General features: G+C 42.3%; 1 protein-coding gene across 5 annotated transcripts in view; it reads right to left on the bottom strand.

The window, feature by feature from the left end:
- The window catches only part of LOC309503293 (dedicator of cytokinesis protein 9), a 121,523-nt gene that overhangs the window by 70,891 nt on the left and 28,206 nt on the right, over positions 1–22,426 (bottom strand). For 4 of the 5 annotated variants that reach the window (XM_082176023.1, XM_082176025.1, XM_082176026.1 and 1 more), the window contains exon 2: positions 7,960–8,076. In XM_082176023.1, the coding sequence (XP_082032149.1) occupies positions 7,960–8,076 (117 nt within the window). Of the gene's footprint in view, positions 1–7,959; positions 8,077–11,850; positions 12,083–22,426 lie in introns of those variants that run through there. The other variant, XM_082176024.1, reaches the window with a different exon arrangement.

The raw sequence follows: 22,426 nt of genomic DNA, 5'->3' as shown, positions 1-22,426 counted from the left end.
CACTGATGAGTTGCTTTGTTTGGAACTATTTTCGTTGGCAAAACAGTTCAAACTGTCAAACTGTCAGTTCATATAATCTACTTATTGTTTAACACACACGCGCACACACACACACACACACACACTCTCTTTTTCTCTCTCTCTCTGACACTCACACTGACACTCGCACTGACACTGACACTCGCACTTACACTCGCACTGACACACACTCACGACACTGACAATCGCACTGACTGACACTCGCACTGACACTCGCACTGACTGACACTCGCACTGACACTCGCACTGACACACTGACACTCTCGCACTGACTGACACTCGCACTGACACACTGACACTCTCGCACTGACTGACACTCGCACTGACTGACACTCGCACTGACTGACACTCGCACTGACTGACACTCGCACTGACTGACACTCGCACTGACACACTGACACTCTCGCACTGACACTCTCGCACTGACACACACTCACGACACTGACACACACTCACGACACTGACACACACTCACGACACTGACACACACTCACGACACTGACACACACTCACGACACTCACGACACTCACGACACTCACGACACTCACGACACTCACGACACTCACGACACTCACGACACTCACGACACTCACGACACTCACGACACTCACGACACTGACACACACTCACGACACTGACACTCACGACACTGACACTCGCACTGACACTCTCGCACTGACACTCTCGCACTGACACACTCACACTGACACACTCACACGACACCTGCACTGACACTGACACTCGCACGACACCGACACCAACACTGACACTCTGACACTCTGAAGGGGGTCGCACACCGGACGCGCAGCTCACACAACACTCTGACACTGACACCTACACTCGCACGACACCTGCACTGACACTCACACGACACTCGCACTGACACTGACACACTGACACTGACACACTCACACTGACACTCACACACACTGACAATCACACACACTCACACTGACACTGACACTCTTGCACTGACACTCTCGCACTGACTCGCACTGACACACACTCACGACACTAACACTCGCACTGACACACTCGCACTGACACTCTCGCACTGACACTCTCGCACTGACACTCTCGCACTGACACTCTCGCACTGACACTCTCGCACTGACACTCTCGCACTGACACACACTCACGACACCTGCACTGACACTGACACTCACACTCACACGACACCGACACCGACACTGACACTTTGACACTCTGAAGGGGGTCGCACACCGGACGCGCAACTCACACGACACTCTGACACTGACACCTACACTCGCACGACACCTGCACTGACACTCACACGACACTCGCACTGATACTCTCTCACACTGACACTCACACACACTCACACTGACACTCGCACTGACACTCGCACTGACACTCTCGCACTGACACTCTCGCACTGACACACACTCACGACACCTGCACTGACACTGACACTCACACGACACTCGCACAACACCGACACCAACACTGACACTCTGAAGGGGGGGTCGCACACCGGACGCGCAGCTCACACGACACTCTGACACTGACACCTACACTCGCACGACACCTGCACTGACACTCACACGACACTCGCACTGACACACTGACACTGACACACTCACACTCGCACTGACACTCACACACACTGACAATCACACACACTGACAATCACACACACTCGCACTGACACTCGCACTGACACTCGCACTGACACTCGCACTGACACTCGCACTGACTGACAATCACTGACACTCGCACTGACACACTCGCACTGACACTTACACACACTGACTGACAATCACACACACTGACAATCACACACACTCGCACTGACACTTACACTGACTGACACTCGCACTGACACTCGCACTGACAGACACACACTGACAGACACACACTGACAGACACACACTGACAGACACACACTGACAGACACACACTGACAGACACACACTGACAGACACACACACTGACAGACACACACACTGACAGACACACACACTGACAGACACACACACTGACAGACACACACACTGACTGACAATCACACACACTGACAATCACACACTCGTACTGACACTTACTCGCACTGACACTTACACACACTGACACTCACACACACTGACACTCACACACACTGACACTCACACACACTGACACTCACACACACTCGCACTGACACTCGCACTGACACACATTCACATTCACACTCACACGACATCAGTGTGATAGAGCTGATGGAGATTCAGGCAGTGGTAAAGACACGGACTGGTGCGCTAAGGTCACAGGTTCAAGGCAAGCTGAACGATGAACACATGGGAACGAGCACGAACTTGAGATCAGCAGCACACGAGACACACACACAACAGAGGAACGCAGGTTCTCTATGTGGGATTAAGATCCGGGGAGTTGCCTGGCCATGGATATAACATTTCAATTTAATGATCTCAGAGCCACTTCATTATCACTCTTGCCTTGTGACATGCTGCTCCATCCTGCTGGAAATTAAACAGATTATTACCAAATTTCTCCCAGATCTTTGGGAGAAGTTGATCTTGCAGGTCGTTTTAATACCTTTCTTTATTCCCCACAGTGTTTTTAGGCAGAATCAGGGGCGGAGTGAGACACTGTAAACATTCGGGGCTAAGCCCAAATGCAGTTTGTCCAAGGACATTTTAATTTGGCCTTAACAGCTTTACTGACCTAAAAAAACTTTTGTTGTACTATGCTGGAGTAAAGTTCATAAAATGATCAGTGTTTCCCACAGGATTTTGTAAAACTATATTGGGGGACCACTGTTGGAACAACACAGGACTCATGCTAGCCTTCACTTTTTTCCAATTGATTTCCCAGATGTCCTGAACAGTCAGGGAAAATAACTGCAGCAGTCTTCTGCTGTCCAATCCTTGCAGTTCCTGCAGAATATCAGTCAGTCCACGATGGTTTTCTTGGAGAGAAGTGGGTTCTTTGGTGCCCTTCTTGACTCCAGGCCTTCTTTGAAGTCTTGGCCTCAGTGTTTGTGCAGATGAACTGGAAACCCCCTGCTGTCTCCTCACGCCTGCTGGATGCTCTGGGACGTCCTGAAGCCTTCTTCACCACAGCTGAACCTCTTTCCTTGAAGTTCTGGATGATCCGGTAAATGGTTCTTTCAGGAGCAATATGCTTTGCATCAGATTCCTTGCATGTGAGGCCATTTTGATGCAAAGTGACGATGGCTTCACGTCTTTCTCTGGAGGGAACCATTGCTAACAAGAACACAATGATTGGAGGGAACCATTGCTAGGATTGGAGAGAACCATTGCTAACACAAGAACACAATGATTGGAGGGAACCATTGCTAACACAAGAACACAATGATTGGTGATTGGAGGGAACCATTGCTAACACAAGAACACAATAGGCTTGTTTGAGATGAGCAAAATCTGCACAGAACCGATCACCGGTGATCAGCGCGAGATGCATGCCGGTTAGAAATGTGTCAGAGTGTGGTCCGCCTTGCTCTGATGTCATGCTGACGTATGTCAAAAAACTCTTGCGATGGCGAGGCGGCCGTGTCGGATTCTGCAGTCGAGCGCAGTTGCTTTCCACCGACTGTGCTGATCAAAAGCACGATGGGAAACGACTGGCTGACGACACAGCTTAATGCTCATTGGTTTTCGTGGATTTCGTAGATTCAAACAGCGCAAGTGTCTCGTTTGAGCAGAAGATCGCAATGAGGATTTGAAATGTCACATAAAAAAATAAAAATCACTGATGATTATGCTTAATTAATGAAGAAAAGCAGAAAGTGTGATCGTGATTAAAATATGACTAATCGTGCAGCCCTAATTTTCTAAGGCAACCCACCAACTAGCTGGTTTTGGAAATACATAGTTATGCCCATTCTTAACTAGTAGCACCAACTGGAATTGCAAAAATAATTACTGTTAATCAACAGGTTTCCCAAACACTAGCCTTATTCGTTCAAACCAGAGGTCCCGTCTCAAACTCACAGCGTTGGTTGAGCCATTTTCAATATATACTGTCAGATAAATAGAGCAATATGTTTTAAAGCACTACAGATCCACAGTTTCACTCTTCAGAACGTCAACATACTGATGGCCCATTTACCACTGTCTCTGTATTAAAGTCACCACAAAATCAAAATGGAACTATTGACTATATGTGATTGATCTGTTAGACAGATAACTCCTCCCTCTTGCAGCTCATCTCTTCTCTTCTCTGATGATGAGGGCGGGGCAACCTGTCACTCACATGAGATCCACCAATAGCAAACCACAACCATCCAATCAATTCCACACAGACAAAATTTCCCTGCCCAACATTTGTTCTTGTTCCAGAAGCCGTTTCACTCAGATATACGGCACAATAGAGAAGAAAAGACTTTTGCAACTTCTGTTTCATGTAGACTTTAAAATGGGACAGGAAGTAACATAACAAATGGCAGACTTCAACTTCAACCTGTGAACAGTGAGACTCTGTGACCTGAGCCACAGATCTCATGACCCTAGGCTCTGTCCATCCTGATCTATGAGCGTCCCAACACAATGACCCATTCCACATCCACATCCTGATCCTGAGCTCTTTCTCTCGCTGTCTGCTGTAGTTTCTCTGATCACACTGTACAGCTGCAGTCATGGCTCTCAGGATAAAGGGTCAAGGCTGTCTGACCCTCACAGTGAAGTCCAGCACTACATCTATGCTAAATGAAATCCTCTAGAGCGAATCAACACATCATCAGCTACACAATAGCACAGAGATCCATGCTGTAGTATGAAGCTCTCCCCAAACCAAAGATTTTCCCAATCGACTGGTAATCGTTCATTTAAGCCATTAGTGGACACATTTATGATATTACTTTAATTGAAAAATAGTATGAGTTTCAGGGCTGAGAAAGAATATTATTTGTAACATTGCTAACATTGTTATACATTACAGCGAAAGCACACCGGCAAAAGCACGATTATGAATGTGGTGGAAAAACAGCGAGGAGACTATCTGAACATCTTAATTATTTGTTTAAGTCCCCCTGTAGTCAATAATTGTATTCCGTAAAACTCATCTTTGATCACCAAAATTACATATTTAAAAGTTTTTTCCTTGAGAAATAATTTCTTCTTGCCTTAAAATTGCTTGAATGTAACTCGACACCCTTGCCTCATTTAGTTTATGGGGTTCTATGAATATGCAAATGAGCCCCGCCTCCACTCACTCACTCAGCTCAGAGATCCACTGGTTGACGATCACACGTTGATCTGATTGGTTACAAGGTAGTTTGTGACGTCAGAAACACCAGCGATTTCAAAGCGTGTTTTTGAGACTGTCTTTGGTACACCGCAGTTTTAAGGAGAAAATGTTGTTTTCTTATGTTGACTAATGCATTTACACATGGTTTGTCTTAAAGCATATTAAAAACACCACATAGACATATAAACAACATTAAAAACTTGATTTTCACCACAGGGGGACTTTAACATACCAATGCAGTTAAATATTAATTTGCATCACTGGATATTACTGTCAGTTTTGAACATTTTCATCATAAAGCAGTTGTCAAACATCAAATATAATAGTTACTTAAATCTTTCCACACACTCTTTGACTGTAAAGACTAAAGCATCACGCTTGAATTCACACTCATCTTCCTCCGAACAGTAAGACCCGCCGTCTTTGATTTGATTGGCCATCTCAATAATTTCGACATTGACGAGGGCTGTTTATGATGATGTCTAATGATTGGGGATGGACTGTCCCCCTCAGGGTCTATGGGGGTTACGAACTCAAATTTAAATAGTAACGGATTATTTAGCCTATTGTTCTGCCGTTTGTCAGCAGTGAAGCAGCTCTTTACTGCATATGATGCTTGTGAATGACCCTGAACTGCAGGCAAAGACATAAACAGTATCAAAATATGGAAACATAGTTTCTCTGACAGGGACCTGTTAACCCCAGTACTGAAGAACGGCTAGAAATGTCTCTGAGAAGCACTCGATGAGACAGCGAAATGTTCCTCAGGGTTTCTGACAGCATGATGGTTAATGAACTGGGCCACAGCAGTGCACACAGCCATTTCCCAGTAGAGATAACCCAGGATCTGAGATCACGATACCGAAGCACTTGAACTGCTCCAGTGGGACGCCCTAACATCCGATTGCAGATGAAAAGCATTCGTCAAATGCAGGAATAAAGTCTGCATCTCTCATTAGAGCTTTCAGCTTATAGTTAACACGTGTCACTAACAAGTTAACACATAAGCTCACTGAAAAGACCCACTAGACCAGCACAAACCAGTGTAAACTAGTCTTGCGGATTCAGACCTTTCATCAGTATATGTGCTGGCAAAATGAGTCGCAATGAGCAAACTTTCAAAAATGAGTTATTTAGACAAAAAAGTTATTTTCACATTTTCTATTAAAACAAACCTTCAAAATGATGTATGATTTGTTGGAATCAGACAAAAAAAATGACTGAGCTGCACCAGTTTGAAGTCGATAGAGTTAGAGAAGTCAATTTTGAGAAAAATCAAACAAAATCTAGCAACCATACCTTAAAATCCCTGGTACTAACACCACATTTGGCACACACACACCAAGTCAAAACCAAATATTTCCTGTATAGGAAACATATATATTGTACTTTTTTTCCCCCATGAAACCACAATTGTTTGATTAATATTAATGAAACAGACAGCCTATGTATTCAGACCTGTACTGCACGGATCTAATATAATGTAATATATTATAATATAATAAACAGTTAACCAAACGTTCACTTCAGACATGACAGATAATGCTTGCATGAATACTTGCCAAGACAGATATTTTGAAATGCTGTAATTCTGTGTGTATATCGGGATCACGCGCTGTCTGATGCGTCTTTATGCACACGCTTCGGATCTGTCAGTCAGTGCGAGTAAAATTGTTTTTTATGGACAAAGGTAAGGTTCTCCTCTCAAAAAATGTACGAATAAAGATAGTTTTAGATGTTTAATTGCTATTTGGAGCATTGGGATCGCTAGACGAGGGCTTATAGGAGTAGTTCAGTTAGTTGTAGTAGTTCATTAATGTCTTTCTTTCTTCAGTCAATAAAGAAATGGTTTTTGAGGAAAACATTCCGGGATTTTTCTCCATATAGAGACTTCAATGGGGTCCAACGGGTTGAAGGTCCAAATGTGAGTTTCAGTGCAGCTTCAAAGTCTCGACACGATCCCAGCCGAGGAGTAGAGAGTCTTATCTAGAAAAAACCAGCGGACATTTAAAAAAAAATTTAAATAAACATTTATATACTTTTTAACCACAAATGCTTGTCTTGCTGTCCACAACTTCACACATTACGTAATCAGGTTGAAAGGTCAAGCGTGTTCCGGTTCAGAAATGTAGGGAAGATTTTCTTTTTTTTTATGCCGTTTGATTTAGTCTTTGCATGTTGGCTTTGTAAACACTAGTTCAGTACTTCCGCCTTCGTCACGTGTGACCTTTAACGTGACCCGTAATGTGTCGTGACGCATCACAGCTGGTGCAAGACGAGCATTCGTAGTTAAAAAGTACAGGTATATAAATGTTTTTTTTTTTTGTAAAATGCCCGATGGTTTGTCTAGATAAGACCCTTATCCCTCGGCTGGGATCGTGTAGAGCCTTTGAAGCCGCTGGACGCCACTGAAGTCACTATATGGAGAACAATCCTGGAATGTTTTCCTCAAAAACCTTCATTTCTTTTCGACTGAAGAAATAAAGACATGCACATCTTGGATGGACGTGAGGCTGAGTAAATTGAGTTTTGTGAAAACCTCAAAAATCAACAATTTTTCACATGTTTTGCCTGTAGCTCGAAATTTGCCAGCACGGGTCACATATTATTCCTGTCAATAAATGCACATTTAAACATCATGTGGTGTGTAAAGTGGATGGGATAGGATCCCACAGTAAAAGCCCGATCACCTGGAAGTCCTCCAGAGGAAACTGCAGCATGTCTCTGAGTCCATCGCTGAGGATCTGAGTCTTCCTCTGAACCAGCACACTCTCATAGTCCAGAGGCTCCACCACACGCGGCTTCACCTGGAACACACACACACACACACACACACACACACACACACACACACACACACACACACACACACACATTCAGCAGATCTTCATATTCCAGCAACTCACAGGGAATGAAAACTGAATTAGCACAATCAAATGAGGAAAGGAGTGATCCATAAAGTCCCATAAAGAAACATTATTCCAATGAGCATCAATGGTGTTTAATGGGAACATTATCTGAAATAATGACCAACTCCCTCTGACCCAGTAAGTTAAACTTAAACCCAGTAACTTAAAAATCACACTTTTTTTAAAGAGATAAAAGGAGTTTTTATGATAAAAAAAATTAACTCTGAATGTTAAGTGAAGAACTACACTGCTCATAATCCTGAAGCTCCACCAATCAGAGAAGCAGATATATATATATAAACTCGAATTGAAAGAACAGGCAGTCAATGTGCAGCGATCACGATCCTCCCTTTCTCATTTCTTTCTGTAAAGATAAATTGGTGATCTCTGAAGAATATGGGAATTTTGGACGAGGATCTTGGTAATATGTTTCCACTGATATTGTATAGGAGGAATCTGGGAGTGTGTGTGTGTGTAAGACTAAGTGAGATAACACAGTCCACTCACACATCTGGGAGTGATATTGGCAGAATGACCTCAGATGCTGTCGTCCATGGAGACGGAGCTGTTTTGATGATGATATCATAACTGGATAGACCAATGAAATGCCAGAATCTCATACAAACACCACGTCAACATTGAAGCTTACACACACCACAACAGGTTCACACCCGCCAGAGTGTGTGTGTGTGTGTGTGTGTGTGTGTGTGTGTGTGTGTGTGTGTGTGTGTGTGTGTGTGTGTGTGTGTGTGTGTGTGTGTGTGTGTGTGTGTGTGTGTGTGTGTGTCATAAGCATGCAAACCAATACTCTGTCTCAAACTAATCCAGACTCATTAAGAAAACATGCCTGTGGCAACATTTTAGCAAACTAATATTACGTTGCTTGTTGCACGTTTCGAGACGCTTCAAAGTAAAATGTCCAGTGAGTGGCGCTAAAAATACGTTCAGTTTTACCCAAAACCAATGAACGTGAACCTGGCAAGGTTTACGTTAGATGTTGTTTGTATCATGGCAGTTCAGAAATGAAATGAGTGGCACTAAAAGCTCAATGCGTTTGAGAATAACGCACCACCAACACTAAACCTAAACAACTGTGATAAGATCAAATGCATTTTTGCTGAAGCAACCAATGAAATGAAATCCTGCGTCTACAAGTCTTTGAGCTCTTCTATCGTGGCGCGCTTTCAGCTTTCCAGTGAGATGAAGTGCATGTGTTTGTGAGTGTTCATAGACATATTTTAGGCATTCAGCAATTTAATCTTTAACTCAGATATGAGAGAGCTGAGTTACAGTCATATGACTGACGGGTGATTTTATTGTTGCTATAATGAAACTAACCGTAAAAGGTAGAAACTCATTCCAGCGAGTAATGACCGACAGAGACGCCACGAACTTCACCTTTCTGGACTGATAACTGTGACTCAGCGGTTTCACAACACTGGAGCTTTTACATTAATGAGATGGTTTTTTCCAAATATGTTTCTTTTTACATAGCTCAGCATTTTACTCAATTTTTCCTTCACTAATTTATTTTAAATGGCCCTGTGGTGTGACGGAGGTACAATTCATTTCATTTCATAAAAATGTCCAATTATAGCAACTATAAACAATTATTTAAAAAAGCTATAGGTAAAACTTTACTTAAAGCCTTTATGTATAATGTATTAAAGGTATTCATAATGTACATTATAATGCATACATTTTCATAAACAAGTTAAAATGCATTATAATATTCACAGATTCCTTCTTACAACTTAAATTGGTTGTTTGTCGTGTTTTAATGCTATATATAATGTATTATAACTGTGGTTACAATTATTCATGTGACCATACAATGCATGATAAGGTGCATTGCAAGGCATAATTAATGCATAAAAAACATGTATAATGTTTACAATTATACATAAAGGCTTTGGGTAAAATGTTACCAAACAGCTTTAGAAGGAGTATAGCATGTGTACAAACACAAATGGGAAAGACACACACCTTTATTTATTCCTGGGAACATGAATGGGACAATGTTTGCACAGTTGTGTTCAAAATGGCATCACAGTAGTGTGTGTGTGTGTGTGTGTGTGTGTGTGTGTGTGTGTGTGTGTGTGTGTGTGTGTGTGTGTGTGTGTGTGTGTGTGTGTGTGTGTGTGTGTGTGTGTACTTCTTACAGCTGTACTCTGAAACACACAGACACACTCTAACTGAACACAACAGGCTCACAAATGACAGCGCACTGAGTTTCCAGAATAAAGTTCATAAGTCAGCAGAACAGCAGAATATATTGGATTAAACGGACAGCAGGAAAGACATACACATGTGAGATGATGGAAGCTTGTGTGATCTCCATAAATCATCTCAACACACACATCTCTCTCTTCTGAGGACCAGAGCTCTCCAGTCTGAAAGATGATCTCAACTCTATTGTGTGTGTGGCATTAGAAAGACAGAGGAAAGATATAGTATGTGTGCAGTGACAGTAAGGTTTGAAGAATGTATGTGTGTGTGTGTGTGTGTGTGTGTGTGTGTGTGTGTGTGTGTGTGTGTGTGTGTGTGTGTGTGTGTGTGTGTGTGTGTGTGTGTGTGTGTGTGTGTGTGTGTGTGTGTGTGTGTGTGTGTGTGTGTGTGTGTGTGTGTGTGTGTGTGTGAGACAGACAAAGTGAGTCTGGATTCAGGCGATAATCCTGATGAGATATTTGAGACCTTTTTTAACCCTTAAAACTACCACTACAGAAATACCATCACATTCCCTCCAGTTTAGAGTCGGTAAGATTTATTCATGTGTTTAAAGTGTCTTCAGCTCACCGAGGCTGCATTTATTTGCACAGAAATAGTGTAAAAACTGTAATATTGTGAAATATTATTACAATTTGAAAGTGTCTTGACTTCAGTGTCACATGATTCTTCAGAAATCATTATAATATGATGATTTCATGCTTAAGAAATATTTCTGATTATTATCAGTGTTATTTATTATCATATTTCTGTGGAAACCGCAATCATTTTTTTCCAGAATTCTTTAATAACAAATAGAAAGTTCAAAAGAACAGCATTTATTGACACAGCCTTTGCTGTCACTGATCAATTGAATGAATTCTAGATGAATAAAAGTCTTCACTTATTTAAAAAACAAACCTTACTGAACCCAAACTTTTGAACAATAGTTGCAGAACCATGTTTATATTAAGAGTATCATACAGCACCACATCACTGGATATCTCATGATCTGACGCCATCACTGTCCCACATCAATACTTCTTGTTAAAGTTTCAACCCAAAACCTTTAACCAGCTCCAGTTTACAGGCACTAAACGTCTTCAACAATACCCATCCTCTCACAACCACACGTAACGTCTTGTGTAAGTCTCATCAAATTCATCATCATAAAGATGATTAAAAAAGGTACTGACTATTATACTTTCACACTGTTGACTGACTTAATAAAAAAATCAACTACTACAATGTTTGTTAAAAATAATGAACTGACTATCAAACTACAATAAATCAAGTAATCAACTCTCACTCTGACTGACAGTCAGACTATCATACACTCTTTCAACAAGGCAGATTCATCAAATAACAATCACTGAGCTGATCTATCAAACCCTTCACCTTCCCTCAGTGAAAGCCTGTGTGATCCTCAGACTCTGGTGTGTGTGTGTGTGTGTGTGTGTGACTGACCTTCCTCTGAGGACTCGAGTGGTCCTGCTCGTCCTCCGGCACGGGCACATATTTAAACTGCTGAGGAGACTCGATCACCAGCTCTTTCTTCAGCGCTTTCCCTGTCCTGCCCTGCATGACTACACACTCCTTCTGTCAGACACACTCTCCTCAGCATGTCCAGCAGTCGCTGCTCTCTCCAAAACACACACACACACACTGGACACGAGCCTCACCTCGAGCTCTGACTGAAGACAGACCGCCCCTCCCACACACACACACACGCGCACACACACACACATTCCTTCCCTCAGTCACACGGCCTCTTGGGATTCACCTGCACACTAATGACAGTGTCCCAACACACACTCTCTCACACACACACACACACACACACACACACACACACACACACACACACACACACACACACACACACACACACACACACACACACACACACACACACACACACACACACACACACACACACACACACACACACATTCCTTCCCTCAGTCACACAGCCTCTTGGGATTCACCTGCACACTAATGACAGTGTCCCAACACACACACACACACACACACACTCGCGCACATTCCTTCCCTCAGTCACACGGCCTCTTGGGATTCACCTGCACACTAATGACAGTGTCCCAACACACACACACTCACACACACACACACACACACACACACACACACACACACACACACACCTTCCCTCAGTCACACAGCCTCTTAGGATTCACCTGCAAACTAATGACAGTGTCCCAAAACACACGCGCACGCACACACACACGCACACACACACGCACACACACACGCACACGCACACGCACACGCACGCACACACACACGCACACGCACACGCACACGCACACGCACACGCACACACTGAGAGGCTGCATCTCTGAGCTTCGTCTCATTTAAGTATGTAACATTATCTACGATGTTTTTCCCACTCTTAAAAACGGGTTCTTTATTGGCTTTGATGGTTCCATAAGGAACCTTGTAACACCCGTGGAGCCGCTCCTCTGCACCACAGGCTCTTTACAGGGGAAAGTCAAATCAAATCAAAAATGATAAAAACAACAGTGTGTGACCACTGTGCTGTACAATACCCAACTAAAATAAACAAAAAAAGTCAATACAAACAATAAAGACCGCAACGCAATGAGAAAAAAGGAGTACATCAAAACACTGATACATGAACCGACAGGAACAGTTTAATGCCTGAGAGAAAAGATGGGAAGCCGGAGGACTAATCCACAGTTTAAAAGGGTTCTTTAGATTATTAAAATACTCTTTATACCGGGTAGTTAGAAACTCTCGATCGACAGCGACGTCATTCAACACCGTCATCAGCTGGAGAATGGAGGACGTGTGATCGGAGCGCTGTTTGTCATGATGACAGTTAATGATAACATGAGTTATGCGATGGCTAAGAGATGATATCTCCCATCATAACTTGCAGCGCTGCATTTCATCGAGGCGGAGGAAGACGACAACATCAGCTTTCTGTGTGTTTATGTCTTACCACTGTTTTCCATGTTCGTGGAGTAAGATATAAACTGTGTGTTTACACAGCATTTTAAAGATTTTTCGGCCAATCAGCGTCACTGGTAGTTCCTACTGTCCCGGGTTAGACCCGACTCTGAAGGATGGTCTAAGATAATTTAGTAAAGGCATTTCTAGAACTAAGATCATTCCCAGTTCCTGTGGTGTGAACATGCCAATAAGTGGGTACTTCTGCCCATAGATAGAGGAACTCTGAATATGTTCCTGCGGTACGAAAGCCCCTTTACTGAGCTCCTGCCACACAGTCAGAGCACAGAGCTATACAACACATGTGGACATATACTGAATCTAGAGAGTTTGAGACACTACTGAGATCTAACTTAGGAAGAGTAGATGTTTCTCAGGAGGCTAAAGCAAAAGTCCCATTTGCCCTCCATTTCTTGTCATTGTTTTCTGGGAGAAACGAGTGAGATGTCAGAGATAACGCTATAGTGACGCTTCTTCCCTACAGGCAGGGTTGAGAGAGACACAAATCTGTTCACAAACACTCATTACACATTATTTCCCACTGAAGAGATTTGCTCGAGCTCTCTCAGACACGATGGCCAGAGGTTTATTTTCAAAGAACCCGTCGAACTGATGCAGTTTGATCAACAACTCACTGATTCAATGATTCGCTCAGAGAGAGTCTTTGAGAGTCATGAACTCATGAGTCTGTGTGAAACGTAAGCAACTTTTGCTCTTTAACTGAAGTAGCATTGATAAGGAGTGATATTTTATTGTGTGTTTTTACTGGAGTAGTTGAGTTGTGTAGCTGGTGTGAGACAGAAGGTTTAAACATGTCTCCTGTCTCTGTGGGCACACCCTGTTTATTCATCTGCTGAGAGGGAATTCCACACACACACACAAAACAAACCCAAACACACTGTTAAGAGTCCACAAAAGGACAGTGAGTGTGTGTTATCTTTTACTATACAGAGACATGAGGGGGGGAAGGAGCACAGCTGCGCTCACACACACACACACACAGAGACAGACAGTGATCTTGCCCGTCATAAGCCTACACTTCCTCAGTCATGCCCCGAGGACAACACCTTTCTGTGTGTGTGTGAAGGGACGAGATGAATTAAAGGGTTAGTTCACCAGGAAATGAACATTTACTAACCCTCAGGACATCTTCTTTTCTTCAGTACAGAAGTGGAAAGATGTTTAGCTGAAGCCATGTGTCACCAGGAGCCATGGGTATTACTTTTATTTTTCGATAACCCTTGACTTTATATATGAATCCACAAGGAACACGGTTTCAGCTAAAAGTCTTCATTGTAAAGTGATCCGACTCCTGTGTGAACTTGAGCATACATGCACTAAAGACACCTGAACTCCAGCTGGTTAAAGACACTGAGCAAAACTGATGAAAGAATTATTTTATTTTTTAAGGTGCTGTGTGTAACTTTTTCTCTCTACTAAAGCATACAAATGCCATAATATGTTTAAATATATTTTGAGGAAACATGCTAAGTCCACATGCTCGTTTCTCTGTAAAACACTTCTACAGCCAGTTATTTTACTTTGAAATGTGTGTTTCCAGGCTGGAATGTGTGTTATTGTTCTGGTCTGTGATACTGCAACGCTGCCAGTTTGCCAGTTCATTGTCATTTGCGCTCGTTCCTGTTGCGTGTCCTCAAACTGGCAACCCGTGCGAGCGCCGTCCAGTCTGAGGGTCTGAGGAGCAGGAGGCGGGAGAAACTCGACTGCAATGCCTGTTTCCACCACTAGTTGTCATTCTCACAGACTGCACCTTTAACTTGATCAGGATGGTACAAATCTTGGTAATGGGTGATTGATGCTGCGGTCAATCAAAATCTTTCTGAAAGCTCATTTTTTGAGACATCAAGCTCAAATTTGGAACACAACTTTATTTTAACTAGATTTATGGCTTTGATTTTCTTGCCGTTTTAGAGTAAAATGTGTTTTTGAAAATATATATTTCATATAAAAATTGAAAATAGTATTTTTGTGCATTTTTAATAATAAATGTAAAATTCTGTAACTTTTTTAAATTTCCTTTTTCAAAACTTTTTTCACTTCAGCAATAATCTTCCAAGTGTCGTCTTTGAACAGAGATCAAACTTCAGTCTGTGCTCTAAAGCGTTCAGGATTTACGAGTTTAGGGCAATTTCCAATTTAAGTTTGGAAATTACATTTTCAAGTCTACACTCAGAAAGTGAATAAATGGATTTTAAATACAGTGTAAATATAATTTAGTACCATAAAATCCCCTAAAAATACAAAATATTAAATTAAAAACATTATCGAACTAAAATATAGTACATTCATTTTATTGAAAAAAAGAATAGCTTAATAATGATCAGGGTTTGAGTGCACATAACAAACATTTGCTTTGAAAATGATTAGCATCTAGATCTAGATCTATTTTCTAGAGCTCTGATTTGGGGGATTTTCTTGTGCTTTCTGCAGTTATGACTCAGTCTGACCTCTGACCCCTGACATCTACATCATCACACCATCGCAGGCTGTTGCATAATGAAGACTGGTGTAGTTGGCGATCTCTCCGGCAGGAATGGGGAAACTCGGAGAGGGTGTAACCCGGAATGTGACAAAACACACACGCTTCCCAGAAAAGTGAGTGAGAGCAGTGCAGTTTCTACTAAAGACCTCCAGAGAGATTAAACACACACACAGACGGCAGGAACAACAGAGAGTGTGTGAAGTGTGAAGTGTGTGTGTGTGTGTGTGTGTGTGTGTGTGTGTGTGTGTGTGTGTGTGTGTGTGTGTGTGTGTGTGTGTGTGTGTGTGTGTGTGTGTGTGTGTGTGTGTGTGTGTGTGTGTGTGTGTGTGTTTTCGGTCTCAAATTTAATTACCTATTGTTTTCCTAATAAAGTGCGAGTCAGAACGATACGCTCTCGGTCTTAGAAAGTGCGTTCAAAGCAATAAACTTAGTAAAGCAATAATTTGTCTTTTTAAAATGACATCTTTGGTCCAATTTCAATCCACCCCGCCGTATTTTGTGAAGTGACATGAACAGATGTAGATAATGTGATTGTAGCTCGTCCTGCTTGTTCATCCGCCTCAGCAACACATGACAGTGAGCTTCAGCAGCCACTGTGGTTTACCAAAGGTACTCGCCACTCAGAGTTTCCACGGGCCACAATCGTGATATCCACACCATGGGGAAAACTGCTATATAGATATTTTTAATATTACCTCATCATTTGGCAGCAGGATTATTAGGCTGCTGTCACTTTAAGACCTGACGCACTGACCCATTACACTGTTACTCATGCGTTTTCTTTCTCAGCTGTTCACTTCACACTCACTTAAAACAGAACTGAGTGTGTTTACATGAATCCTCACCAAGACATCATCTGTGTGTGTCTGACTGTTTAAGAGCAATAAGCTGCGAAATATAACTCAGTTTAGTCCTGAGAGGAGGCTTCATGTGCCACACTGTGTGTTTGAGCACAACATCTGCAGGAATGAGTAAAATTATGTGCAATACGCGCAATCCCACAGCGAAATTCAAGCCCTGTAACAGCAACAACATTCATCCGGAGCAAATTAAACGAGTGAGTGAGTGAGTGGAGGCGGGTTAGTGTGTCACTCGCTGTCAGAGAGAGAGAGAGAGAGAGAGTGTGTGTGTGAGTGAGTGAGTGAGTGAGAGTGTGAGTGAGTGAGTGAGTGAGTGAGTGAGTGAGTGAGTGAGTGAGTGAGTGAGTGAGTGAGTAAGTGAGTGAGAGAGAGAGAATATTGGAGCGTTTCAGATATTTCAGTATCGATATGGATCGAAAAATCTGTATTTTTGACAACACTACATTGCACTTAGTTTATTATTTCAGATGCCTTTTTAAAAGACTACAACTGAAAAATGTGTATATTCTCTATAAAATTCAACCTGCCAAAGTGTCTATTAGTATGAGTAACTGTTACACGCCACTGCTGAAATACACAAGCGTTACTGTCAAGCCCTGCATGTGATGTATATTTAAACCTTCAAATATTAAATTATGCATTGTGTCATAACTGGACAAAGAGATGGAGACTGCAGCAACGACGGGACAACTAGCAGTCTTTGAAAGCACATTCGAGTGTTTGTTTAGTGTGCAGAAGTGATGTCACAACCTTGAAGAGCTTGACAATATTACGACAATCAAACTTCATTTGTGGGAGTGATCCACTATTGTTGATGTATCATTTATACACACTTATTATAGTCTCCCTTATAATAATGCATATCTCATGCCGTGAGATTTACTTCGAAATCCATTTTCAATTACAAATGAATAGTACATTTCACAAACAATGACAAAGAAACTGCAAATAACAAATGATTCCGTAAAAAGAAAGTAGAAAAAGTAGAAAGACCGAAATAGTATTTTTTATTTTTTTTTGTAAAACATAATTTTATTTATAACTAATAAACATTTCTCTTTTATACAGTTTAGGTTGTTTTTTTGTTTCTTTTTTTCTTGTAATTGTAAATGTATATCTCAGTGTGACTTCACATATCTCACAGCGTGAATATATCTAACAATCTGACTTTATTGTTCATTTTAACTTTATCTCACAATTATCTTTTTTACCCTGGAAATGAGATATATTTGAAATTTGCATATTCATGGATCCGCATGTACTAAATAAAGCAAGGGTGTCGAGTTACATATTTTTACAGAGTTACAATATATTTTAAGGCATGAAGAATTTATTTTCACAGGAAAAGACGTATAAAATATTTAATTTCGATGATCACAGGGATGGGGATTTTAAGGCAATTATTGACTGCAGGGGGACTTAATAAAAACACAATTTTCCTTTCAAACACCTCATTTCCATTGTGTGTATGTGTGGTGTTAGATTTAATTTTACAATGTGTGTTTCATCTCTCAAACATATAAAACATGTTATAAAATAAAGGCACCAAAGAGATGATTTACTAAATGTGACAGTGAATTGTAGCCCTCGCATATCTGTTACTGAAACATGTAAAACATGAGGAAAGCAATGGAGAGGCATCAGCTGATGATAGAGAACAGCACTGACGCCCCCTGCTGGCAGGAGATCACACTGCAGCTCATCTATACACACACACACACACACGCTCACACTCACAAACACTCGAATACACAGACACACACACACACACACTCTCTCTCTCACTTACTCACACACACGCACACACTCACACGAATACACACACACACACTCTCTCACTCACTCACACACACACACACACACACACACACTCGAATACACTCACACACATGAACACGCTCACAAACACTCGAATACACAGACACACACACTCACACACACACACACACACACACACACACACACACACACACACACACACACACACACTCTCTCTCTCACACACACACACACACACTCTCTCTCTCACTCACTCACTCACTCACACACACGCTCACGCTCACGCTCACAAACACTCGAATACACAGACACACACACACACTCTCTCTCACTCACTCACACACACGCACACACTCACACGAATACACACACACTCTCTCACTCACACACACACACACACACACACTCGAATACACTCACACTCACTCACACACATGAACACGCTCACAAACACTCGAATACACAGACACACACACTCACACTCTCTCACACACACACACACACACACACACACACACACACTCACGCTGGCCTGGCACACACACTTGAACACACTCACTCACACGCACACGCACGCACACGAACACACTCGAATACACACACTCGCTGGCACACACGCTGGCAGACACACAGACACACTCTCTTTCACACACACACACACACACACACACACACACACACACACACACACACACACACACACACACACACACACACACACACACACACACACACACACACACACACACACACACACACACACACACACACACACACACACGAACATACTCACACACACAAAGACTTATCAATGTCTACCACACAGTGTTTGGAAAACAGAACCGAATCTCTAAAACAGTGTTAACTGATCCACAACACACACTAAACATTCATTAGTGTTGGAAAAACAGCAGATTACAGTGATTACACACTGACCTGACCTCTGTTTACACACTCCTCGTTCCTGTCAGTTCCTCATCTCCACTCACTCACTCATCAGCAGATTCATGTTTACACACTCGTCTGCAGGAATCTGTGTGTGTGTGTGTGTGTGTGTGTGTGTGTGTGTGTGTGTGTGTGTGTGTGTGTGTGTGTGTGTGTGTGTGTGTGTGTGTGTGTGTGTGTGTGTGTGTGTGTGTGTGTGTGTGAGAGCGAGTCTCTGCATGTTCAACTAATCTACTTATAACACACAATCCCTCTCTCACCACTTGCTCAAGAGAAATTACACTCTACGTGCAGTGTGTTCATACAGTCAGGTAACGATAACGATAATTTGAGGAGAGACGAGACGAGACTCGGCAACATTTAAGGAGATTTGTGAATGTTGGAGATGAGACAAATTGATAAGAGACCAGACTAGGCTAGAAAACACCAACTGTAAACCCGAACAAGTTGGAAAAACTCGAAACATTTAAAGGCAATCAGTTGAAATTCAAAGTTTAAGTAAGCAGAACTGGCAGATTTGTATTTTGTACTCATACATTTTACTTAAAATGTTCATGTAAGCTCAATGTGAATGTTTTTATTAGTATAAACTTCATTAGCTGTAACAAGCTAGTTCAATAAATGCTAACTTGCTAATTTTCTAACATGTTAACAATAGCATGGTATAGCACTTGCTGTATGAGTGCAGCAATATAACGCTTTCAACATGCTTGCTCTCCAACCCACCACCCGTCACCATGAGGAGAACTTACAGAGAAGATATAAGAGAACCTTCTGAAGAGATGTGTGAACGCTGTTGATGATTCAAGAGGAGAAATGAGACAAAATGAGAAAAGAAGAGATTTCAGAACATTTGTGGACACTGTTAAAAAGGACACAAACAAGATCATCTGATCTGATTAAAGGACAATGTGGATGATTTGGCAACATTGGAGATGAGACTGAAGGAGAGAAGACGAGAGAAACACACCGGAAGAAAAGAGATTCGAGAACATTTGTGAAAACTAAAGATTACTCAAGAGCCTTCAGTGATATTGAGGACCAGACCAGCCTATCACAGATCTGAGGAGACTAGTGAACACTTGAGAACATTTAAGATGATTGAAGGACATCAGAAGAAGATTAGTCAATGAAAAGGAGAGTATGAGATGACACCTGATCTTTCAGTTTTTCCACTTGTTTTCAATGGGAACGCCGCATATTTGAGAACAGCAACTCTTGTTTGCAGAGTTGACAAATGGTCAACCCGGAGTAAAATGCAGCGGACAAGGAGTGAATGATGCTCATCACAACAGGCCTGTGAGCTCCAGGACACGACAGAGGAGACACTCGGGTCAAAGGTCATCACATCAGTGAAGTCCCCTCTTTTCACACACACCCTTCCTGTGCAGGAAACACATTTGGTCACATGATCCCATTTATAGAGCCATGTCTCATGCTGTTTCCCGTTTCATTCGATAGAGATAACACTGGCCGACACATCAGACAAGCTTATCTCACGACAACAACAATATACTCACACAGGAGCAGAGAGACCTTAATCGAGAAACATCTCGCGTTAATCGCGCGCGCGCACGTGTGTGTGTGTGTGTGTGGGGGGGGGGGGGGGGGGGGGGGGTCTGCTCAGTATACAAATCATTGTGTCTATGGAAAGTCCCCATAAAACATGAGAGGCTATGTGTGTGTGTGTGTGTGTGTGTGTGTGTGTGTGTGTGTGTGTGTGTGTGTGTGTGTGTGTGTGTGTGTGTGTGTGTGTGTGTGTGTGTGTGTGTGTGTGAGAGAGAGAGAGGACTGTATTGTAAAAATACAAATGTGTTCACTGTGTGTGTGTGTGTGTGTGTGTGTGTGTGTGTGTGTGTGTGTGTGTGTGTGTGTGTGTGTGTGAGAGAGGACTGTATTGTAAAAATACAAATGTGTTCACTGTGTGTGTGTGTGTGTGTGTGTGTGTGTGTGTGTGTGTGTGTGTGTGAGAGAGAGAGAGGACTGTATTGTAAAAATACAAATGTGTTCACTGTGTGTGTGTGTGTGTGTGTGTGTGTGTGTGTGTGTGTGTGTGTGTGTGTGTGTGTGTGTGTGTGAGAGAGGACTGTATTGTAAAAATACAAATGTGTTCACTGTGTGTGTGTGTGTGTGTGTGTGTGTGTGTGTGTGTGAGAGAGAGAGAGGACTGTATTGTAAAAGTGTGTGTGAGAGTGTGAGTGAATAAGATTTGATTACTTAAATGTTTTTTTCAGTGTGTTTTTTGGTTGAGGAAAGCAGTTTGCACCAATTCTGTAGAATGGCCCAGAGATGTGAGATGTGGTGTTTGTACATGAGATGATGACTAATGTTGTCATAGGGCTGTAATCTGCAGACTTTATCCACACACACAAGTCTTGCTCTGTGAGACTATGGCAGAAACCCACGAAACCAAAAACACCATAATAAAGCCGTCTGGCAGATCTAGTGATTGTGAGTGTGGTCTCTATCGGAGCTGGGCGGTGGAGGTTCAGCATTTCACAGTCCTGACATAATGGGCTTTATTTAATCTTCCAGAGAACTGTGGTCAGAGCTCCACCTCGATATAAATCAGCAAGAGTGAAAGAAGAAGAAAATGATGGAGGGTTAGGTAAAGTTGTGTCTGTTTCCCACATTCCATTAATAATTCAGATCAATCAGATACAGCACAGAGAAATATCTATAGGGGAGAAAACATCCCCTCAAACCCACACCGACACACACACACACACACACACACACACACACACACACACACCCCGACACACACACGCAGGAATGTGAGGCATGCAGCGTAACAGGCAGCGAGAGCCTCAGCTGTAGTGATACAGATAGTCGAGGACTGAGATGAGTTGATCAATAGCCAAAAGAGTGTTTATTCCAGATGTGCGCAAAACTTTCGTATGGAAGCTTATTTTTGCCACAGAATAAAACACAAAAAGGTAATTGCGACTTTTTATCACAA

The sequence above is a fragment of the Leuciscus leuciscus genome (genome assembly GCF_965113295.1).
Source record: "Leuciscus leuciscus genome assembly, chromosome: 7".
Lineage (NCBI taxonomy): Eukaryota > Metazoa > Chordata > Actinopteri > Cypriniformes > Leuciscidae > Leuciscus > Leuciscus leuciscus.
Note: the sequence above shows the minus strand (reverse complement) of the source record. Positions and strands in the feature narration are given on the sequence as shown.